Source organism: Prionailurus bengalensis, chromosome D1, assembly GCF_016509475.1.
Source record: "Prionailurus bengalensis isolate Pbe53 chromosome D1, Fcat_Pben_1.1_paternal_pri, whole genome shotgun sequence".
Taxonomy (NCBI): Eukaryota; Metazoa; Chordata; class Mammalia; order Carnivora; family Felidae; genus Prionailurus; species Prionailurus bengalensis.
The window spans coordinates 62,472,871-62,498,540 of NC_057346.1; the positions used below are offsets into that span (position 1 = coordinate 62,472,871).

At 39.6% G+C, this 25,670-nt stretch overlaps 1 protein-coding gene and 1 pseudogene across 1 annotated transcript; one reads left to right on the plus strand and one right to left on the minus strand.

The window, feature by feature from the left end:
- The first annotated feature begins 9,987 nt into the window (after positions 1–9,987).
- Positions 9,988–11,379, plus strand: LOC122482607 (putative olfactory receptor 52P1). Its single transcript, XM_043578918.1, has one exon. It carries the CDS (start codon positions 9,988–9,990, stop codon positions 10,963–10,965), a length of 978 nt encoding a protein of 325 aa, XP_043434853.1. The 3' UTR covers positions 10,966–11,379.
- Positions 11,380–17,332: 5,953 nt separating this feature from the next.
- On the minus strand, positions 17,333–18,267 carry LOC122482608 (annotated as a pseudogene).
- Between the last annotated feature and the right edge of the window lie 7,403 nt (positions 18,268–25,670).

Here is a 25,670-nt window from a genome sequence, read left to right on the forward strand (position 1 = left end):
TGCATCCGTATTCATCAGGGATATTGGCCTGTAGTTCTCTTTGTTTACTGGGTCTCTGTCTGGCTTAGGAATCAAAGTAATACTGGCTTCATAGAATGAGTCTGGAAGTTTTCCTTCCCTTTCTATTTCTTGGAATAGCTTGAGAAGGATAGGTATTATCTCTGCTTGAAACGTCTGGTAGAACTCCCCTGGGAAGCCATCTGGTCCTGGACTCTTATTTGTTGGGAGATTTTTGATAACCGATTCAATTTCTTCGCTGGTTATGGGTCTGTTCAAGCTTTCTATTTCCTCCTGATTGAGTTTTGGAAGAGTGTGGGTGTTCAGGAATTTGTCCATTTCTTCCAGGTTGTCCAATTTGTTGGCATATAATTTTTCATAGTATTCCCTGATAATTGTTTGTATCTCTGAGGGATTGGTTGTAATCATTCCATTTTCATTCATGATTTTATCTATTTGGGTCATCTCCCTTTTCTTTTTGAGAAGCCTGGCTAGAGGTTTGTCAATTTTGTTTATTTTTTCAAAAAACCAACTCTTGGTTTCGTTGATCTGCTCTACAGTTTTTTTAGATTCTATATTGTTTATTTCTGCTCTGATCTTTATTATTTCTCTTCTTCTGCTGGGTTTAGGCTGCCTTTGCTGTTCTGCTTCTAGTTCCTTTAGGTGTGCTGTTATATTTTGTATCTGGGATTTTTCTTGTTTCTTGAGATAGGCCTGGATTGCAATGTATTTTCCTCTCAGGACTGCCTTCGCTGTGTCCCAAAGCATTTGGATTGTTGTATTTTCATTTTCGTTTGTTTCCATATATTTTTTAATTTCTTCTCTAATTGCCTGGTTGACCCACTCATTTGTTAGTAGAGTGTTCTTTAACTTCCATGCTTTTGGAGGTTTTCCAGACTTTTTCCTGTGGTTGATTTCAAGCTTCATAGCATTGTGGTCTGAAAGTATGCATGGTATAATTTCAATTCTTGTAAACTTATGAAGGGCTGTTTTGTGACCCAGTATATGATCTATCTTGGAGAATGTTCCATGTGCACTCGAGAAGAAAGTATATTCTGTTGCTTTGGGATGCAGAGTTCTAAATATATCTGTCAAGTCCATCTGATCCAATGTCTCATTCAGGGCCCTTGTTTCTTTATTGACCGTGTGTCTAGATGATCTATCCATTTCTGTAAGTGGGGTGTTAAAGTCCCCTGCAATTACCACATTCTTATCGATAAGGTTGCTTATGTTTATGAGTAATTGTTTTATATATTTGGGGGCTCCGGTATTCGGCACATAGACATTTATAATTGTTAGCTCTTCCTGATGGATAGACCCTGTAACTATTATATAATGTCCTTCTTCATCTCTTGTTACAGCCTTTAATTTAAAGTCTAGTTTGTCTGATATAAATATGGCTACTCCAGCTTTCTTTTGGCTTCCAGTCACATGATAAATAGTTCTCCATCCCCTCACTCTCAATCTAAAGGTGTCCTCAGCTCTAAAATGAGTCTCTTGTAGACAGCAAATAGATGGGTCTTGTTTTTTTATCCATTCTGATACCCTATGTCTTTTGGTTGGCGCATTTAATCCATTTACATTCAGTGTTATTATAGAAAGATACGGGTTTAGAGTCATTGTGTGTCTGTATGTTTTATGCTTGTAGTGATGTCTCTGGGACTTTGTCTCACAGGGTCCCCCTTAGGATCTCTTGTAGGGCTGGTTTAGTGGTGACAAATTCCTTCAGTTTTTGTTTGTTTGGGAAGACCTTTATCTCTCCTTCTATTCTAAATGACAGACTTGCTGGATAAAGGATTCTTGGCTGCATATTTTTTCTGTCTAGCACCCTGAAAATCTCGTGCCAATTCTTTCTGGCCTGCCAAGTTTCAAAAGAGAGATCAGTCACGAGTCTTATAGGTCTCCCTTTATATGTGAGGGCACGTTTACCGCTTGCTGCTTTCAGAATTTTCTCTTTATCCTTGTATTTTGCCAGTTTCACTATGATATGTCGTGCAGAAGATCGATTCAAGTTACGTCTGAAGGGAGTTCTCTGTGCCTCTCGGATTTCAATGCCTTTTTCCTTCCCCAGTTCAGGGAAGTTCTCAGCTATGATTTCTTCAAGTACCCCTTCGGCACCTTTCCCTCTCTCTTCCTCCTCTGGGATACCAATTATGCGTATATTATTTCTTTTCAGTGTATCACTTAGTTCTCTAATTTTCCCCTCATACTCCTGGATTTTTTTATCTCTCTTTTTCTCAGCTTCCTCTTTTTCCATAACTTTATCTTCTAGTTCACCTATTCTCTCCTCTGCCTCTTCTATCCGAGCCGTGGTGGTTTCCATTTTGTTTTGCATTTCATTTAAAGCGTTTTTCAGCTCCTCGTGACTGTTCCTTAGTCCCTTGATCTCTGTAGCAAGAGATTCTCTGCTGTCCTGTATACTGTTTTCAAGCCCAGCAATTAATTTTATGACTATTATTCTGAATTCACTTTCTGTTATATTATTTAAATCCTTTTTCATCAGCTCATTAGCTGTTGTTATTTCCTGGAGATTCTTCTGAGGGGAATTCTTCCATTTGGTCATTTTGGATAGTCCCTGGTGTGGTGAGGACCTGCAGGGCACTTCCCCTGTGCTGTGGTGTATAACTGGAGTTGGTGGGCGGGGCCGCAGTCCGACCTGATGTCTGCCCCCAGCTCACTGCTGGGGCCACAGTCAGACTGGTGTGTGCCTTCTCTTCCCCTCTCCTAGGGGTGGGATTCACTGTGGGGTGGCGGCCCATCTGAGCTACTTGCACACTGCCAGGCTTGTGGTGCTGGGGATCTGGCGTATTAGCTGGGGTGGGTAGGCAGGGTGTACGGGGGTAGGAGGGGCAGGCTTAGCTCGCTTCTCCTTAGGTGATCCACTTCAGGAGGGGCCCTGTGGCAGCGGGAGGGAGTCAGATCCGCTGCCAGAGGTTTGGCCCCTCAGAAGCACAGAGTTGGGTGTTTGCGCGGAGCGAGCAAGTTCCCTGGCAGGAACCGGTTCCCTTTGGGATTTTGGCTGGGGGATGGGCGGGGGAGATGGCGATGGCGAGCGCCTTTGTTCCCCACCAAACTGAGCTCTGTTGTCAGGGGGCTCAGCAGCTCTCCCTCCCTTTGTCCTCCAGCCTTCCCACTTTCTGAGCAGAGCTGTTAACTTATGACCTCCCAGACGCTAAGTTGCGCTTGCTGTCGGAACACAGTCCCACAGTCCGTCAGGCCCCTCAGCTTTTGCAAGCCAGACTCAGGGACTTTGCTTGGCTGGGAAGCCACCCCTCTGCCCCGGCTCCCTCCCGCCAGTCCGTGGAGCGCGCACTGCCTCGCTGCCCTTCCTACCCTCTTCCGTGTACTCTCGTCTGCGCTTGGGTCTGGCGACTCTGTTCTGCTAATCCTCTGGCGGTTTTCTGGGTTATTTAGGCAGGTGTAGGTGGAATCTAAGTGATCAGCAGGACGCGCGGTGAGTCCAGCGTCCTCCTACGCCGCCATCTTCCTCATCTCTTCTGCCCATTTCTTAACTGGGTTATTTTTTGGGTATTGAGTTTGATAAGTTCTTTATAGATTTTTGATAGTAACCCTTTATCTGATATGTCATTTGAAAATATCTTCTCCCATTCTGTAGACTGTCTTTTAGTTTTGTCAATTGTTTCCCTCCCTGTGCAGAAGTTTTTTATCTTGATGAGGTCTTTATAGTTGATGTTTGCTTTTGTTTCTTTTGCTCTCCTTGATGTGTCTAACAGGAAGTTGCTACCACCAAGGTCAAAGAGATGGCTCCTTTTGTTCTGTAGGATTTTGATCATTTTCTGTCTTAAATTTAGGTCTTTCATCCATTTTGAATTTTTCTGTACACTGTAAGAAAGTGGTGCAGTTTCATTCTTCTCCATGTCACCATCCAGTTTTCCCAATACCATTTGTTGAAGAAACAGTTTTTTCTCTATTGGATATTTTTTCCTGCTTTGTTGAAGATGCGTTGACCATTTCTGGGTTTTCTATTCTGTTCCATTGATCTATGTGCCTGTTTTTATGCCAGTACTATACTGTCTTGGTGATTACATCTTTGTAATATAGCTTAAAATTCGAAATCTTGATGCTTCCAGTTTTCTTTTTTTTTTCAGGATTGCTTTGGGCGTTCAGGATCTTTTGTGGTTCCATACAAATTTTAGGATTATTTGTTCTAGCTCTGTGAAAGATCTTGGTGGTATTTTGATAGGGATTGCATTAAATGTATAGATTGTTTTGGGAAGTATAGACATTAAGCAATGTTTGTTCTTCTAATCCATGAGCATGAAATGTTTTTCCTTTTTTTTGTGACCTCTTTAATTTCTTTCATAAGTGTTCTATAGTTTTCAGAGTAAACCTCTTTAGTTAGGTTGATTCTTAGGTATCTTTACAGAATTTTTACAGAACTTTTGGATCTTATGTCAGGTAAGAATTCTAAAATTCTTTTGAAGTGAGAACAATTTGGTGAACTTCACGTCCCCTCTAAAAAGGAGGGTCTGTGGGGCACCTGTGTGGCTCAGTCAGTAAAGCATCAGATTTTGGCTAAGTTCATGGTCTCATTGTTCATGAGTTCGAGCCCTGCATTGGGCTTTGTGCTGACAGCTCAGAGGCTGGAGCCTGCTTCGGATTCTGTGTCTCCCTCTCTCTCTTCTCCTTCCCTGCTCATGTTGTCTCTCTCTCTAAAAAATAAATAAACATTAAAAAATAAATAAACATTAAAAAAATAAATAAATAAATAAAAAGGAGGGTCTGTGAGTCCTCAAGACTGGACTTCAGTAAGTTAGGAATGATGAATCTGACCTCACTCATAAGGATCTCTCAAGGTGAGATGGCTCCAGGAAGAGATGCCTCTTTTACTCTTTTCTCTTTTGCTATTGGCATAATCTCAATCTATGGCCCAGTCACTCCCAGAAATCTCCCCTGGTTTACTCACTTGTAAACCCCTGATCTATGGCTTTCTTCTATTCCCATGGTACGCTTCACTTAGAGACTTCATACTCTTGGCCTGACTGGTCATAATTTAAAGCAGACAAAATAGACTGAGATGGCTAAGTTTTATAATTCAACTAAAGGATGTGGCCAATCAATAAAGCAGGAAGACAGCTTTATATGAGAATATTAATAACAACATTATAATTATAAATAATTGTAAACCATAATTATAAATAATTGTAAACCAACTAAATATTCAGCAAAGAAGAATCAATGAATAAAGTATAATATCTGAATTCAAATAATTTAATTAATTGTGGTATCTTCACTCATTAAAATGTATATGTCTCATAGTACCTCTATTGAGTAATAATAAATATACAATTTTAGAAGTAATAAGTACTTCACCAGACCTACATGCAAAACATGAGTGTATCTCATAAATATAACGTTGAGAAAAATAAAGATTTGTAAACTGGCATGGCATAACACCATTTACAAAGAGCTTAAAAATGTATGTTCCAAAAATATATGTTACAATGTTATTCATTAAATTAGGATTCACATTTATGTGGTAAAAATATTTTTAAGAAGTATAAAATGTTGAAGGAGTTATAATGATACAATTCATCTTCCAAAGATAAAAAAAACTCCACAAGTAAACTACTTGCCCCACAAGTAAAGAGCCCCGAGGCTCTTACTCTTTTTGTAACATTTCTTATTTTTTAAATTATTTAATTAATTAATTAAATGTTTAATTTACATCCAAGTTAGTTAGCATATAGTGCAACAATGATTTCGGGAGTAGATTCTTTAATGCCCATCCCCCCTTCTACAACCCCTCCAGTAACCCTCTGTTTGTTCTCTATATTTGAGAGACTCATGTGTTGTCCCCCTCCCTGTTTTTATATTATTTTTGCTTCCTTTCTTTTATGTTCATCTGTTTTGTATCTTAAATTCCTCATATAAGTAAAGTAATATGGTATTTGTCTTTCTCTGACTAATTTTGCTTAGCATAATTCACTCTAGTTCCATCCACATAGTTGCAAATGGCAAGATTTCATTCTTTTTGATTGCCAAGTAATACTCCATTATATATATAGATATATATATCACATCTTTATCCATTCTTCCATCGATGGACAGTTGGACTTTTCCCATACTTTGGCTCTTGTTGATAGTGCTGCTATAAACATTGGAAGGCATGTGCCCCTTCAAAACAGCATACCTGTATCGTATCCCTTAGATAAATACCTAGTACTGCAATTGCTGGGTTGTAGGGTAGTTCTATTTTTAATTTTTTGAGGAAACTCCATCCTGTTTTCCAGAGTGGCTGCATCAGTTTGCATTCCCACCAGCAGTGCAAAAGAGATCCTCTGTCTCCACATCCTTGCCAACATCTGTTGTTGCCTGAGTTGTTAATGTTAGCTATTCTGACAGGTGTGAGGTGGTATCTCATTGTGGTTTTGATTTGTATTTCCCTGATGATGAGTGATGTGGAGAATTTTTTCATGTGTCTGTTGCCCATCTGGATGTCTTCTTTGGAAAACTGTCTATTCATTTCTTTTGCCCATTTCTTCACTGGATTATTTGTTTTTTGGTTGTTGAGTTTGATAAGTTTGATAAGTTCTTTATAGATTTTGGATACTAACCCTTTATCTGATATGTCATTTGCAATATCTTCTCCCATGCTGTCAGTTGCCTTTTAGTTTTGTTGATTGTTTCTTTTGCTGTGCAGAAGCTCTTTATTTTGATGAGGTCCTCAAAGTTCCTTTTTGCCTTTGTTTCCCTTGCTTCCAGAAACATGTTGAGTAAGAAGTTGCTGTGGTCAAAGTCAAAGAGGTTTTTACCTGCTTTATCCTCTAGGATTTTGATGGATTCCTGTCTTGCATTTAGGTCTTTTATCCATTTTGAGTTTATTTTTGTGTATGGTGTGAGAAAGTGGTCTAGGTTCATTCTTCTGCATGTTGCTGTCCAGTTTTCCCAGCACCACTTGCTGAAGAGACTGCCTTTTCCACTGGATATTCTTTCATGCTTTGTCGAAGATTAGTTGGCCATACATTTGTGGGTCCATTTCTGGGTTCTCTATTCTGTTCCATTGATCTGAGTGTCTGTTTGTGTTGCCATGTAACATTTCTTAATCTATATTGTGAATATATGGATACATCCTATATTATTCTGTATAACCTTTCTGTTTCTAACAGATGAAAATAAGAGTAACCCATATTATCATTGACAGGCTTGAAAATATCATGAGTTATATGAAATATACAGAGTTATTTCTATATAGTTATATTATCTATAATCCATATTTTCTCCATGGTTTGGAGATACTGTCTTTATTATGTAACATATGGTATATGGACTTAGGCATTTGTATTGATGCTATTCTGCTCAAATAATCTGCCTGTGCCTGTACCATACCTTATTTATGATATGGTGCCTGTACCATAAATTATTTAAAGTACAACCATGTTATGATACATTTTAATATCTAGTAGGACAATAGTCCCTGTGTTATATCATTATTATTTTCAGATATTTGTTATTCCAGTTGAATTTCAGAATTATTTTGTCAAGATTACAAGGAAAGTGAATAATTGAAATTTGTTTGGATTGGCACTGATTTATGAATTCATTTGAAGGAGAAGGCATAGCCTTCAAATATAGTTCTGTTTTTGGTTTTTATGACACTAGAAAACAAAACCATGTAAGATCTCATAAATTATGACACATAATTAGTTCATATTTAAAATAAATTATTTTGTTTGCTTATTCACTAACTTATTCATTTATTTTACTCTTCTAATCTGCCCACTAATGCCAAGCATGATGCTAGTGACTGGGATACAGGATTTTGGAAGAAATCAGACCAGGGCTATTCTCCCTGGGTAGTGTGATTATCCAAAGAACAAGATTAAAAGTTGTGAAAGAGAGGTCAAGGATGCAGTACTATGTCAGCACTTGATAGGACTTTGGGGACACTCTACAAGAAGAGATTCTTTAGAGGTTCTATGCAGGGAATTCACCGGACCATGGATGTAAAAGTGAGAAAGCAAGGCTAGGAAGAAAGGATTCTTTCTGGTTGCTACCTGTCATTGTCATCCATCAGGATCTCGCTGGGACAGAGAAGAAAGAATGACTGATGCAGGATTCTGACGTGGTACCAGAGCACAGCTTCTGCAGGGAAGGCTGTGTGGATATGACTATGATCAGGTAACCCGGTGCTTGTCTACATTTGTTGATGATTCTTTCTGTTGATGTATTGATTGTTCCACGCTCTTCATTCTGCCACTCCTTCCCTCAGCCCCTGCTTTACTCCTGCTGACACCTGACTTTGACCAAGTTTCCCTACAGGGCTAGGCTAAGGCAGAACTTGCACTACAATTTAGATATCTCAATTTAAAATTCTATTTTAATGTTTATTTATTTTTGAGGGAGAGAGAGAAAAATTGCATGAGCAGGGGAGGGGCAGAGAGAGAGGGAGACACAGAATCCAAACAGTCTCTAGGCTCTGAACTGCCAGCATTGAGCCTCATGTGGGGATCAAACTCATGAACCATGAGATCATGAGCTAAGCTGAAATCCAATGCTTAACTGACTGTGCCAGCCAGGTGCCCCAACAGATTACAATTTAGAATCTAGCCATTTGAGTCTTACTTCTGAATTGTCTTTGTATGATTTTGAGAGTAGTTGGACCTGTCCTTTGCATTATGCAATGGATGTGTTAGATTATTTTGGGCAAATTTTCTTCCTCTGACCTAATGAAAAACAAATATGCTATATCTTGACCCAGAAGCTGAGGTGATGCTGGGATATGAGAAGTGGGATTGCAGAACATACCCTGAGGGAACGTCTATGGTAAAGCCATTGGCCTAGGAAACACGTTAGAGTAAAAAACCTGGAAGACAATAAGGACAGATGGAGCTAGAGCTGCTAACATTTTACCAGGGTATCCAACAACAGGGGCTGTACCTCTGACGCCTTCAGGAGCATGACTACCCCAGTCATGGAGTAAGGTCCTACCGGCTTCCCACACTTATACATATCTGGGAAAGAGAGCCTTTGGAATACAAGTGGCCAGGACTTCCTCTACTTCCAGATTTAGCTTTAATTTCACTGTCTCCTCTCAGGCTCCTCCAGGACTGCCAAAGACTGGAACATGCCCAGAACTGCTAGGGTCAACCAGCCTCATCCCCTGGGAGCTTAGGGAAACCTCCAGAGTCAAGTTTATCCAAAATAGCAGTGGTGCCTTGAGAGTATGCTTTTGGGAAGGAGGGAGTAGCAAAGAGCTAATTCTGGGCACCTAGGGGGACTTTCCTTAGGTTACTTAAAGGGCCATACCATGGATTGTGGGTGCCGAGAGTGACAAGTGGAGACATGCCGGGCACAGAGTGTGTTCCCCACGAGCCACACGGATGTATGTGTAGATATAGCAACATACAGCCACACACACTCACACACACACATTTGAAGAAGGTGTCCAGGACCAGCTTGCCACACTCTGCCTGCCTCCTATTCCGGTAAGTGGTTCAGATGAGGTGGCTTCGCACTTCCATCCTGGTATCCTGGTCTCAGGTTCCCAGAGCCCTGTCACTTGCTTCATTCTTGGTCCTCACTGAACAGCTCTTTTGTGGACTTATTTCATCTTAAGTGGACTGAGAGTGGTTTTGAATACTCTGTCACAGTGGTTGGTATTTCTATCCACGTTTGCCGCACAGGCTTCAAGTGACATTCTCTAAATGGATACACATTCAAAATTACACATAATAACTTTTGTGAAAATGATGTCTTGTGTGAATAATGATTCAGTTCATCATGAATAACACATTAAAAATGAAATATGTATTTGTCAGATGTTACATCACATTATTATAACTCTAACATGACAGCATTCTACTATACGACATGACATAAGTTAGCTTGATTCCAGAATCATTTTTGAGTGTCTACACATTCCACCTTTTGAATTTTCCATTTTGAAAACATTGATTCTTTTGGAATTTGAGGCTCATGAAGTTTTTTATTTATTGTTCTTCTCAGGTATTTCCCCAAAGAATCACCATGACTGTTTGCAATGCATCCCTGGGTCACCCACCTTTCTTCATTCTCCAAGGCATTCCTGGGATGGAGGACAAGCACAGATGGATCTCTGTCCCCTTCTCTTCCATGTACTTCATCACCATCCTTGGGAACTGCACCATCATCTTCACCATCTGCACCGAGCGCTCCCTGCACAAGCCCATGTTCCTGCTCCTCTGCATGTTGGCCCTCACAGACCTGGGCATGTCCACTACTACCATTCCTAAGGTGCTGTGCATCTTCTGGTTTGGCCAGAGTGAGATCAGCTATGTGGGCTGCCTGGTCCAAATGTTCTTCATCCACTCCATATCAGCGTTGCAGTCAGCCATCCTGATGACCATGGCCTTTGACCGCTATGTAGCCATCTGTGAACCTCTGCGTTATGCCACCATCCTTTCCAATAGTCGCATTGGGCTCATTGGCCTGGTGAGTTTAGTGAGAGCCATCCTTTTCATTCTGCCCATGCCTGTCCTCCTCCAGAAGATGCCCTTTCGTGTAAATCACGTCATCCCCACCACCTACTGTGAGCACATGGCTGTGGTGAAGATGGTGTGTGTGGACACCACAGTCAACAGGATATATGGTCTGGTGGTGGCCTTGTTGGTTATCGGGCTGGACATCTCAGCTATTGCTTCATCATATGTGCTTATCATCCGGGCTGTACTGCGACTGTCTTCTAAGGAAGCCCACCACAAAGCAGTCAACACCTGCACCACACACATTTGTGTCATGCTTATCTCATACACTCCCTCACTGTTCTCTTTTCTCACTCACCGCTTTGGTAGGGGAATTGCACCCCATGTGCACACCATTCTTGGGAACCTCTACTTCCTTGTTCCTCCAATGCTCAATCCTATTATTTATGCAGTGAAAACCAAAGAGTTTCGGGACAAATTGACCAAATACGGGTGCTGGAAGAAGGACCCTGTAACCATAACCCATGGTCAGAAGCCTGTCTGATCATCCAGCAGTAGTGGGTATGAGGAAAAAATGTTTAGTGGAGGCAGTTCCTGGGAGTATTGACTAGTGATGAGATATGTCGTATTGGGCAGATTGACTGCCCCACTCTTGGACAGAGAGGCTATGTCACAGGAGACCTCCTTGCTCTCAGTAACTCTAAAGGTCTAAAGGAAGAATCGTTCCCTATGAAGTTAGAATAATGACATATTCTCTCCTTTCTTGACATGCCATTTGGGAAAGTTATATTGATCATGTTTTTAAAAGCACTTTCAACAAAGCACACAAAGAGTGCATAGAAAATAAGTTAGGATGTTTCCATATGGAGACAACATTGAGCAAAAATAACTGGCCCACAACTTTACCATGTAAGAGCGAGAATTATGTGGGTGTGAGCATGCATTTGTATTTGTTTGCTTCAGGGGAAACGGGGGATGGAGATTGGGGGCAATGAGAAAGGACAAGGAAGAGTACATTAATATTTACAGTCACTGCTTTATTTTCTCTGCTAGTTCACCTTACGTTTGGGTAAGAGACTGGTTATTTCCATGAAGAACAAAGGAATATGCACAGGAGACCTGAGCTGCCAGTCTCAGATAGCTCTCAGAGGAAAAGGTTAAAGGAGAAGCTCCTGACCGTAAAGGTTTAGAAGCATTGGACCTAATTTCCTACTTGTAGAACCTCCCAGAGTCAACTGTTCTGCTCCTCCGAATGAATTCACTGTTTGACAAGATTCTCTCACAAAGAAAATGTTTGAGAATGCCCTGCTAATAGTTATAGCTACAAAAATCGATTTTATACTGGAAACCTTTGAATGCAGACCTCTGTAAGGCAATTTCTATGGGTGCCCAGGATGACGTCCTGAACAGGTATTCATGACAGCTGTGGAGTTCAGGTCTTTTGCCCACGTGTGGGAATTCATTGATTCAGAGGATATCGTTTCTCATTCTAGAAGGTTATTGTAGATATAATGGTGAATATTGTAAATTTCATGAAGCTGAAACCAGAAAGATTCTAGTGTTGTTCATCATATTGTATAACTAATATATGAGTCAGAATTCAGTAAAAATGATGCCTATGGTTATAGCCACATGACCACTATTTAAGTGAGTCTCTTACAATAGTTTACCAGGAGGGAAAGAAATGAACCTTCTCCAGAGTGTTGTGCCTGCAGTAAGAAATAATAACAAATGTTTCCAGTATGCTGAACCGTTGAATACCAAGGGCTAGGACATTTCAGAACTTGAAATAAAGGGCACAGGCTTGAGGCGGAAAAAAAATGAGGTTGAACAGGAAGTGCCTTTTCTATGAATGGAAGAAATAGGAGCAGTAGGTTTGAGGAAGAGTCCAGCTTGTCTGGTTAGAGGACCAAGGTCAGATAGTTAATTCTCTACAAAACAGACCAAATTCAAACCAAAGCCAAACTATTCAGCTCAATGGCTTATGATGTAAATGACCTATATGTCAGTAGTGAAGGGGACTGAGCCTGAAGAGCTGTGATAACAGGAGGCTTAGTTTTTGCTGAGATCGAGAGTGATTTTCTTTAATCTTTTTTGAAAGGATTTGAGATACAGAAGGGAATCCACATGCTGTAAATATTTTTTTGTTTTGTTTTGGTGAGATATTCTATAAACATGAGTAGCCTTATTTTGTTTTGTTTTTGGGTTTGTTGTTTTTTTTGCTGAAATTATGGGCTAAAGATTTATTAAGGTCTGAACACAGCACACCTTGGGAAAATGTACTAGGAAATTGGCAGCAGCACCTGGTTCTGTGAAAACTTGGGAAACTGAAAATCAGAGAAGGCATGGAAAGGAAGCCTGACTGTGTTTCTTTTCTCACTGGTATTTTTCTTCTTCACAAGTGTTATTAATCTATGGTTGATTGTGTTTACTGCAGTATGACTTCTCTCCTGTGGCCTTGACTTCTCTCCTGTGGCCATGCTGAAAATGTGACAGTTGATATTACTGGACAACGAACTGGTTCCGAACTCCGGTTCAGCTGCATGCTGCTTGAAAAATCAACACTGGAGAGATAAATGATGGTGGGTGAGGAAAGATTGCTTTATTCCAGAAGCAAGCAACCCTGGAAGATGGTGGACTAATGTCTCAGAGACTGTCTTTCCTGTCCAGGTATAACTAGAGGGATTTACAGGAAGGCATAGTGCAGGTAGGGGGGCTATGTGCAGGAGAAACAGGTGCCCAGGCATTTTTTTGTATGTAGACATGACCCTGAACAGACCTGCTGGCATCCCTGGTGGCTGTTTTGGGTATAGTTAGGCCTTATCATGTGGGAAATTTCTGGCCCTTTACTCCTCAAGGCTAGTGGTCTACAATTGTCAAGGAAAGCAAATGAGTTCTGCTGCAACCAAAGGACTTATGTCAGTCAGCACACAAGGTGTGCATTAGCTTGCAGCAATTAACCCTTGAAACCGGTTGCAGTGCTGTTAATGACAAATATGTTAACTGACTAGTTTACCCTTCATGCCTATAGAATTGTTCCTAGCCATGCAAAAATTAGAACAATGTTCATATGATTGATATCCTGGTCAAGCTTAAATCACTCTCTGCTTGGCTTTCAAGTCTTTGGAGGCTAATTTAATGCCAAGTCCTCTTCATTTTCATTATCTCCACTGAGGAATTTTTGTCTTGAGATGTCCTAAGTCTCTCAAAACAAATTATAGATAACTATGCAAATGTTCGTATAAATAATGGTCTTATAAATAAACAATTTTCTCATAAACTATGAGGGAGGCAACACATCTGAATGGAGTCTCAGGTATTGGGGCAGAAGAAGCTGAGCAAGCAAACTCTAGCTGGAGTTCCTTGACTAGGTTTTATGTTTTACAGCTAATTCTCTAGGACTCTTGGCTCCACCCTGTGGGGAACTTAGTTCTATCTTCTCGGTTCATGGTTTCACCCTTAGTGATCCTTACTTTTTCATGAATGATTACATATGTTTGCAGCTGAGTAATTTTTAGCCTGTTTCTTGCCAGTAGAATTTTGAAGGTTCAGGGCTTCCTTCCACTTTGAACCTAATTAGCAGAAAGAGGTAAGGCTTCTTTCTCAAGTCAGCACGAAGGAATCATGTGAAACCAGGTGATTTACTTGGGTACATACTGGTACTCCCTTGCCCTATCATAAGACTAAATGAACATGTGAAAACATCCTGAACTAAAAAGGAGATATGACCCTCAAGTGTTTAGACACTTTCAGAATGAAGTTTGGGGCCACACAGGTAAGTCACAACACCTGCCTTGGAGATAGCCAATGGTGAGGGAAATCCAGATTGGAGAGTGGAGGAAGGCAATGATGAGCATTAGTTGCAGCCCTGAGATCAACTGCAGAATTCATCCCACTATTGTCTTCTGAGTTTCCCCTCCGGGGAGAAGGGAACTTCTTGAACCCATGGGGAGTAGAGCTGAGCTGTATAAAGGGTAAATTATGGCAGCCAGGAGAAGGTAGATTGCAGACTTCATCCTACAGAAAAAGTAACCAGATGAGGGTCCCTCTGCTTGCCAAAGTCATGCCTACCAAAGATTGCTTCCAGGCAATGATTAGGACTGACCCTGGAGATACTAAGGGCAGAGCCACACCTGGAAGGTTAAGAAAAAAAAAGTCTTCTGACTTTAGCTTCAAGACTTCCCAGTGATTTTGCTGCACAGAAATCCAGATTGCTTTCACTCAATATTTTCTCCCTCCTTCACTCATGGTCAAACTTGGATTGTAGTCTGATGATTTTCCCAGTCTCCCCTGTCTCCCTAGCTTCATCCACACAGGTATTTACACTAATAAAATTCTTCCATGTTTAATTTTGTCATAGAGTCTCCTTCTCTGAGGACCCAGACTAACATAGTTCTCTTGGGCAAACCCAAAAAGAAGGCAGGTGTCATGGTGACTGGCTGATGCATCCCATCACAGCCAACTTCTAGGGGTACAACGTGTATCATAACAGTGGAGATTGGATGGAGGTGAGGTGGGGCATTAAAAACAGTGTAACTAGAAAAGGAAGATATTTTCAGTTTTCCAAATAGTGACAACTGTTTATTCTACAACGTACATACTCTTACTTAATTATGAGTGTTAGGAATGAGGTAGGCACATAATAGTTGCCATGTTTTTATGATTAACACCATTCTTGATCAATGTTACACTTAGTCTTGCTGCACAACTTCTTGGTTATCTTTAAAGAGACAACATGGGCATAATAGCATGGGAAGACATTTTATCATCAAAAAGAGAATTTAGGATCAATCACTTACTACCTGTTTAATTATGGGAAAATTACAAAGAAATTGAACTTCTGTAAATTTACCTGCAAAGTGGATATTATTACATAACCAGTTAAAGTTGAAATGGTTCCCTAAGCTATTATATATTAAAAAAAACCCAGCATAACTAGCCTAGTGGCACAGAGCCACTTAAACAGATGGTATTTCTGCTGAAATTGATAGAATGTGAGAAACATAAGATAGGCCTCTTCCATTCACTCTTATTCTAGGATAGAACTACCTCAACCTTAGCTATTGCCCTGAACTTTATGGTTTCTTATTACCCAGTATCCTCACATGTTTATCCAAGGTTTGAATGTTATCATTCTTCTCCATCACTCATATTATATTGGTGACAGTAGATTACTCAGTCCTTTATTGTCTTGCTTTTTTAAAACTCTGACATGTTGACCATGATGGTGGCTGAAAGTCAGTATCAGGCATAAATCCTCTCTCTATGCTCCAACCTTCGATGGGAAATCTGGGTTATGAAGTACAAAAAGGCCAGGGAAGCCTTCATAGATTAGTTACCTGACTCTCCCCTTTTTCCTTCCCCTCAGTCCAAACTTACCCAACACACTCTCTACAAAAAAATACTTTCATAGTTAAGAATGAATTAGGGTATTTCTTTACTAAGAGAGACAAATAACAGAACAGGCTAAAGATAATGGTTTCTTTCTTTTCTTGTGTGGATAATATGATTCACTCCCGTTTTGTAGGCATCCCCCTACACTGAAAGCTAGGCAAGACCAGTGGAAACTGAAGGAAAAGGAGTATTTAGTACAATCAAAGGAGTATTTAGTACTGTCAAAGTCACATGAATTGAGGATGTTCTTAAGGTTTATAGACTGGTTAGCTGAACAGAGTAGAGAGGAGGTCAGGATTGGTCAGAAGTCCTGGCTAGGGATAAAAAGTACATGCACAACTCCTTCTCACAGTGTCATTATCTTTTTAAGAATATCAAGCACAGGATAGAAATTTAAAAAGGATTTAAAAATTTAGGATTATTTTTCCTGAGTTTACGATAATAACAATTATTTAACTTTAAAACTGTAACTATCCTATTTTTTACTAGTTCTTATATTTCATGGATTCATTAAATTTTTTTTTTGGAAATGGAGTCATTTCTGCTTAAATATCCAATCTTGTGTTTGCCTTATTACATTATGCAACTGACCCTATGATGACTATGTACTTAAAATGATTAGATAGAAAGCACTACAATGACTCAAATATTTCAAAGTGGCAAAGCTTCATCACATAAGTTGGTCTTTGTTCATGATCGGAGTTACCCTGGAATATCACTTAAGGAACAGGTAGCTTCCTGTTAACATATATCTTTTTTTTTTTTTTTAAGGTAAATTTCCTGGTCACAGAAGTCTTTCCAATTAGGCATCTAGACACATGTTTTCCCTTGCAATGAAACCTGTGATATGTATTTCAATAATACCACAACCTGTGTCTATATGTCATCTTCAAATTCATCCATTTTTGTTATAATCATCACAATCATCTAATTAATATCGTGAACATGTTGCACTGCTGTTGCATTAGAAATAATCCTGGTGAAAAGACAACTTCCGTGTTAAAGTGGTATCCAAAGATAGTGAGTATGTTAGGTGCTTTCAGTAGTAAGACATTCTTTGGAAACAGACACAGATTTAAAAATTAGAAAATAGAAAGCCAAAGTAAGTATAAACTTTCCAGCAAGACAAGGAAAGATGATCTTGGCTCATTTACAGAAAAATCTTGTGTGTAGCTGATGAACGTGAACACAGATGTGAAAGTCATCAGGAGACCTGTGCCATAAGAGTGCTTCTGTCTAAACAGACATAGAAAGAGCAATCTTGGCCTCTTCCTTTTTTAGTTCATAGCTCAATGAAAGGATAAACATCGGTTCTTCATGCAAGCCAAAACAAAACAAAGCAAACAAATAAACAAACAAGCCAAAATGTGGGAAACCACCACACATAAACGTTCCTTCTGATCTATTTGTTCCACAGCCCATTTAAAGATATAACTGGGTCTTGGATGGTTGGGCAAAGCACTGTCAGTAGTTCTCACTGTTTATTTACTCACAGGTATATTGTCAGCACTCATAGTCTATGCAGGCCCTCTGCAAAGGCATTTGGTCACCTTGTGCCATATTTCCTTCATTTTTCTACCATAGATGATGGGGTTGAGCACTGAGGGTAGAAGAAGGTAGAGATTGGCAAGGAGAACACGAGCATGAGGTGGGATATTGTGACCAATGCGGTGCATGAGAGACGAAAAGAGTGCAGGAACATAAGTGACAAGAATGACAAAGAGGTGAGCTGAATAGGTGTTGAGAGCTTTATAGGTAGCATCTTGAGAGTTGAGACATACCAGAGCCTGAAGAATGAAGCCATAAGAGAAGCCAATGAGCAGCAGATCAAGTCCCACCACTAGCAGAATCACAAAGAGCCCATAGATATGGTTAGGTCTGGTATGGTCACAGGCCATTTTCACCAAAGCCATGTGGTCACAGTAGGTATGAGGAATGACCATGTGGCAGAATGTCAACCTTTGAAGTAGAAGTGGCATGGGTAGGATAAGAATCACACCCTTGCCAGAGCCATCAGTCCCAGGCATCCAACTAAGGAATGGCTCAGAATTGTGTTGTAGCATAACGGCTCACATACAGCCACAAAGTGGTCAAAGGCCATTGCGACAAGTAAGGCTGATCATACCACAGATGTTCCAGGGATGAAAAACATCTGGGTGAAACAGGCATTGGCAGCTATATCCCCATCATTGAACCAGAAGAGGCAAAGGAACTTGGGCAATAGAGCCAGAGTAGATATGAGGTCAGCTACCATCAGCAAGGCCAGGAGCAGGTACATTGGGATGTGAAATGTGGGCTCTGTGGCCACCAGAAAGAGAATAGCACCATTGACAATGAGGACAGCCAAGAACATGGAGGAGAAAGGAATAAATAACCACAAGTGCTGTGACTCTAAGCCTGGTATGCCCATCAAAGTGAAGTTCAGGATGCTGGAATGGTTGAAGATTAGCATCATAGATACTGTTGGTGGTTGTTAAGTGAAATTTAGACATCTGTCAATGAGACGTGCATGGTGGTTGTTGTTTTGTTTTTTTGTTTTGTTTTGTTTTGTTTTGTTTTGTTTTGTTTTGTTTTTACAAGTTTGGCTTTTAATGACTTGCTGAGATGGGAAAGATGGAAAAATACCTCTCTGGGGAAATGGAGTCTTCATTCTGGCTTCAGATCTATCTCTAAACATCTATATTGTTTTCACACTCATTTCTTTGTGAGGTGAGCCTCAGGCTTCTTTTCTGGATAGAGGATGTTGTAGTGGACCTTTCCTCTCACCTGTCCCAGTTCAGCAACTCTACACTTCAAACAATTTTTCTGGACTTCTGAGTTAGAAAAGGAGAAAATATTTTTATTCTTGATTAAAGGATGAACATTTTTGATACAAGACCCATGATCATATCATTGGGAAGCTTCCCAGTTAGAGAAGAAATATACTTACTCACCCCTTGTTGTAAGAGGGCTTAGCTGTTGGGGGAAATTTCCTTTGAGTTTCTTTGCTTTCATATGTTGTCCATCTTCCAGGAATCCACTCTCTGGTTATGATCCTGTTTCTCCTTCTGGTTCTCTTTGCTTTTCAGACATGTGAAAGATAGATTGTTCAAATAAGAACACCATCAGATGGTTGCTTCCCACTAGCTCCCATCAATGCACTTGATGGACAGTCCTTTGCAGTTTTTTTGTATGAATAGTGCATATTTATTTCTTTTCAACTAGCCCTCATTCATGTATAGATTGAATTGCCTTTAACCATGAGGGATTTACTTCAAATCAGCCCACTGTCCTCTTTCATTCTTCAGTTCCTATCATGAATTAGCTGAATTTCTCTTTCCTTCCAAAGACCTTCCATAGACACTCTAAGCAATAAAGCAAGAACCCCTTTCACAAATACCTGCCTGTACTGTACCTATTTTTTTTCATCTTCCACATGTTTTCCATTTCATGTATTTTTCAGGTCATGCAAATCCAATTTGTGCCTATAGCCACGACTCATAGTCCCACATTTTAGGGAACTTAATATTATCATGTAAACTATATTTAGAAAGTCCTCATAGCAGTTTCACTCATGGAGATGATTTATGATTCCTATAAGAAGTAGGTATGCATATGTTTGCATTATGGTGGAAATTTGTCTTAAACTTAGCCTTCTAAAAGGAAGCTAACTTTTAAAAAATGTTTTATTTTATTTTATTTTGAGAGAGAGATATATATAGAGAGAGCACAGGCTGGGGAGAGGGGCAGAGGGAGAGAAAGACACTATTAAGCAGCCTCCATGCTCAGCACAGATGTGGGGCTCTATCCCATGACCCTGGGATCATGACCTGAGCCCAAATCAAGAGTTGAATGCTCAACTGACTGAACCATTTAGGCTCTCCAGAAGCTAATTTTTATAATAGAGGTGTGTGTGTGGTGGGGGGAGGGGAAGACAACCAGGACCAATAACACAAAGTGAAGAATCTTTGCCCGAATAAAGTTAACACTGTCACTAGCATTTTGTAGAATGTACTAGATGGAATAGTCCTTCTTGGAAAGTAGTGATAGAGGGTGTAACTTAAAAGGACTTTGCACTCTTGCCCATGCAGACCCTGACAACAGATAGTTCTGATACAATCAAGCAACATCCCACATGGGGTTTGCTGAAGAGAGTCTGTAGATCCTGTACAATTCAAGGAGAAGAGATTAAGATGAAAACAGAGACAATTATCTAGTCATAAGGCTAGGAGCTTCTTAGTTAGAAGTCAATTGTACAGGATAAATCCTGAGAATTATTTGTGTCACTAATACTATCACAGGTTATTATTTTTATTACACAATTCAGGGAAATGCCTGGATACTTAAGGTACTCCTTTAGAACATATGATTCCAGAAATACACGTCTCAGGTTATCTGCAGTGTTATTGAAATGCACTCTGCACTTAAGCTCTGTACCACACACCAGGACCGTCAGGACTTTCCTAAATGTAGTAGGAACACAATTAAATTTGCTTATACTAAGAATTTTGTGCATGATTTCAAAAACTATAGGCATGCCTCATTCTAATTCTCCTCCTAGGATTTGGTTCATTCATATTATCACTATTGTTTTTATACAATCAAATTTATACAAGTTGCATACATTTATACAATTTTATAAACTGGTTCATACAAACAAATACAAAAGATTAAAAATTTCCTTTGATTTTCATATAGGTATCTGACCCTAACTGACTACTACAGTTAAAATGTTTATGATCCGACAGTTAAAACTCAGAGAACAACACCCTTTACAAATTATTCTTAGTCATACTTAGTTCAATTAAAATGTGACACTCAAAATCAATTTGTTAAATTTGCTACAAAAAGACTCCACAAAATTTATGTTGCTAGATTCTTCCACATTCTTGAAACTTGACTAGGTTTGGTTTTCTAAGTATTCAAAAGAGAGAATAACAGGGCATTAACTAGTGTCTATGTATTCCAGAGCTAATAAGACCCAGAGGCAGAATGAGAATGGAAATATGAAGAGAGAGGTGGGAGGTACCATTAAAGAGACAGAAGAATCTGAGGCACCTGAGTGGCTCAGTTGGTTCAGCGTCTAACTCTTGATTTCAGCTCAGGTCATGATCTCACAGTTTGTGGGATCAAACCCTGTGCAAGGTTCTGTACTGACAGCACAAAGTCTGCTTGGGATTCTCTCTTTCCCTCTCTCTCTGCCCTTCTTCTACTCTCTCTTTCTTTCTCTCTCAAAATGAACATTAAAACAATAAATTAGATCTGAACAAAATAATTAAATTCTATCTGAACATCCATTTTCCCCTCAGATACCATCAGAACAAATCTCATCATAGTTCCCATTCCTGTTTTCTATTGTCATCTTAAGACAACTTAGCCTTCATAGTCAGTCTTTATGATCAGAATTTCAATTACCAAATAGTTATGACATCTCCTAATTATATTCAGCTCCCTACCTACTCATCACTTCCCAAATCTTTACACTGTACTTTTTGGAATTTATAGATTATTGTCAAAAACTTCCCTTTTTTTTTGAAAATTCACTTTAGTTTCTTCTTCTAACAGAAACCAGACTATGTTCTGAGCACATTACATTCTGTGCAGCCACATCAAATGGAAGCTGTTTTTATAAGTTGTGTTGTTCACAGACTATAGAGTCTGAAAATGAGGAATGTGTTAGAGCCCTATTATTTCTCATTGTACTTTCTAGATCTTTGTCCTTCCACTTGAAAAATACAGGCCCCTTTGAAATTCAGGCTGTCAGATCATACTACCTTTCCCTACTCTCTTAGCATTTACCTATTTTACCTTCAGCCTCCTCTATCAAGTTATGTTTTGTACCTTTCTTACTGCCTTTCCCTCTGTTACTACTTCTGCCATAATGATTGCCTATAATTGGTTCATATAGACAAGCTGATAAAAAGCTTAGTCTTTTATTTCTTGATCTCAATTCTCAATGGTTGTTTTGTCTACACTACTTCAGCCATTCACAATATCATAAATAGAGCACTAGAATAGCCATCTTTAATATTTTAATTTTTTTGAGAGGGAGAGAGAGAGAGAGAGCAAGCAGGGAGGGGCAGAGAGAGAGAGGGAGAGAATCCTAAGCAGGCCCCATGCTCAAAATAGAGCCTGACACAGGGTTTGATCCCATGACCCTGAGATCATGACCTTAGCTAAAATCAAGAGTCAGATAGTTAACCAACTGACCACCCAGCTGCCCCAAGAATACCCATCTTTAAAATCTTGTTCTAAGGATCCATTCTCTTATACCTAAGCTTACATTTTTCCTGTTGACTCTTCCTAGTGCCTTCCACTTCTATAATCCTCTGAGAGTAGGCTTTCTAATCCATCAAAGCTACCATGTTTTCTTATCGCCATCTTACCTCCTCACAGGTTAGAAAACACTTTCTATCACTATAATCACTTCCTTGTGCTTATATTCCACATCTTTGCTCTTATTCCCCTAATTGTACTAATATAATAAAAGACTAATCCTTGTTAAATCCAACTTGGTTTGGGGGCATCTGGGTGGCTCAGTCGGTTGAGCGTCCAACTTTGGCTCAGGTCATGATCTCGCCGTCTGTGAGTTCAAGCCCCACATCGGGTTCTGTGCTGACAGCCAGGAGCCTGGAGCTTCAGATTCTGTGTCTCCCTCTCTCTCTGCCCCTCCCCCACTCATGCTCTGTCTCTCTCTCTCTGTCAAAAATGAATAGACATTAAAAAAATTTTTAAAAAAAATCCAACTTGGTTTTATATCTATACCTGAGCAGCTGAACATGACTTCCAAAAAACACACAGCATGATCATTGATTCTGGTTTACACAGTCCTTAGATGAGTTCTCAGTATAGCCAGGCAGCCATAATGTATTTCTAGTCATACTTCATCCCGTTAGACATTTTATTGCTTTTATTATTAATCTCCTAATATGCATACCTCCTTCCTCAAAATTCAGAAGATGATCTTTCTTTTTTGTAAGAAAAACAAGAAACCCAATGATACTTTACTCATCTTCCCACCACAAAATAGACTGCATTGGTACCTGTAGGTTGTGCCTTCCTATTACAGCGGATGTCTGCCTCATTCGTATTTAGAGTTTACTCATCTGCTTCTGAACTGAATCAATCATACTTCCTTTCCCTCATACAAAAACTTGTTCCTGCAATTGTACTCCTCTTTTGGGCAATGGACTTTCCCTTTTTCTAGTGAGACTTCTGACTATTGTCATTTTCATCACCACCATTGTAGCCAATACACATTCTGTTTTCCTTTGGACCACTTAAATAACCTACTCAGGGTCTTTCTGCTTCCCTTTCACCTATATATTGTTTATTGTCTAATAAATTGCCTAAGAGAGTGGACCTATTATCTTTAAAAATATATAAACATGATATTACAATTCTGAAGAGCATCCTACTATATAAAGAATAAAATCAAAAGTCTTTGCCATGATGTACAAGGCACTCCGAAGTACTCCCATCATGCCTTGTGCCTTATTCATGACACTCATGATATACAAAGTGTCCTTCAGCCTCATATCATTTCTTTACCTTTAAGCTTCTACCACTCTCTCCCTTCGCTCACATCACTCTTGACATTTTGCTCTTCTTTAAGCATGCTGAGTTTGCTTCTGCCTTAGAGCGTTTCCCCTTGCTGTTCCATCTCCCCATGGACCTTCAAATGACCCACTTCCTAACTTTATGTGTGTCTGTGAAAATATAATTGCTTCTTAAGCTTCTGTTTTTGATCATACAAAACCACATACCACCACCTGAAACAGCCAGTTTTTCTTTCTCCCCCTGATACCTTCATACTCCATAGTCAACAGAGTAGTTCACAGTCCTGGCTGCATATTAGAAACATCTGAGGAGTTTAAAATTTTCCAATAGTTAGACAGCTTAGGTATATTTAAGTGATAGCAGGAAATTCAGTGTGACCTTTATGTCAAGTGTTTGGAATTCTGGAGACAATGTCAGAAGCAGGCCCATGAGTAACAGTTCCTTTTGCTTAAAGTGTTTTCCACATTGCTTTCTTCTTTTCTTGACAAAACTTCTATCTTCACTTCTCTGCTCTTGCCCACGGCATGAATCTGCCTATGTCTGTGTTCTATTGCATAGCACTTCAGCTAAGTTTCCTTTCCTTAAGCAATTCCTCTCATTTAACGTGCATTTATTAAGTACTCACTATGAACCAGGATTTGTATATCAGCTCTATTTTGTCATATCTGACAATGTTTCTGCATTATTTCAAAACCATCTAATTCTTGAATCTTTAGTCCCTCATCTTCTACATCCTCTGTAAACTTGCTCAATTTGCAGAAAAGAGGCAGTATTTTCAGATATCTGAGGTAGAAGTTGCTGTGTGGCTAACAAATTAATGCCAGTTAAATAGAATTAGTGGGGGCTACAGATAGAAAGCATTTAGGGAAAAGAATCCAACTGAAAGAAGAGGTGGGATACCTTTAAAGGATTAAAATCAGAACCTACTTAGAAATGCTCTACTACATTCTTCTTACCCCTCTTCTCTTCTGATAACCAGAGCCTTATTATTTGAAGTCACAAATTAAATCTGCCTATTTCATGTTTTATGGCACACTACTTTTGCTTTTTTGCTGAGCTACTAGGAAGGGTCTCCCTGCCCCCACTGGCTCTCCTTGAAATTATTCCCAGGAAACACATATAAGCTTTCTTGTTGCAGTGGACCAACACTCTTACACTATATAAGGGAAGTTTTCAACTGTGTGATTTCATCACCCAAAAACTCAGGGCACAAATATGACTCTCCAGAAGTCAAGGAAAAAGGAAAAGGAAAAAGAAGTAACTCATTAGGGGATCCCATTGGGCCTGGTACTTGAAGAACAACAGGACCTAAAGAGTGGTTCTCAGAGGAAAAGGGACAATTTTGATCACTCCCAGTTTTCATGTAATAATGGTATTATGTGATTTCCCTCTGTTTGGTGGATGCCTATAGATATAGCTTTAATCCTGTCATGGGGACTTTTGAATAAAGTCATGCTTCAAATAGATAATAGTCTATACTCCTCATGCAAAACAATTAATACTCAGGTACTCCTGTGCCATTATAAGAGGAGCACAAAGTACTGATTTAGCCAATGATAATTTCCTATCAAAAGAGAATAGGGGTGCCTGGGTGGCTCAGTCGATTAAGGATCCAACTTTAGCTCAGGTCATGATCTCACTGTTCATGAGTTCAAGCCCTGTATCAGGCTCTGTGCTGACTGCTCAGAGCCTGGAGACTGCTTGGGATTCTGTGTTTCCCTCTCTGTCTTCATCTCCCCTGCTTACACGTGCTCTCTCTCTCTCTCAAAAATAAATAAACTTTAAAAAAAATTTTAAAAAAGAGAGAACAGAATTCTCTAAATGGACACTAACTTTGGAAGACACAAAGAGAGTCATTTTGTATTCAAATGCCTCTATAATAAATTTCTCTGTATAACTACCATCGAAAAGAATACAGCAATTGTTCTCAAGCTTTCAAAGGGCTTTAAAAAATATAGATAGCTGAGTTTCATCACTCATATTTCTGATTTAGTAGGTCCAGGGTGGTACCCAATAATTTGCCTGTCTAGCAAGTCCCCAGGTAATATTGATACTACTGTCCTGAAAACCTCACCTTGAGAAGCACTGGGTTAATGTATGGTCAGTTGTGTTCCAGGAATTGCACATGGGGAATATTTATGAATTTTATCTGATAACACGTTCATGGTTAGTTGCAGCTAATCATAGATTCTCTTGCAAACTCAAGATTTCACGTTTCAAAAATGTAAGTCTTCACATTTGTTTAGTTGTGTTTCTTCCCACTTCTGTCAAAATAGGAAAAGCTTTTGGAGATGCTTTTACCCTAAAAACCTAGAT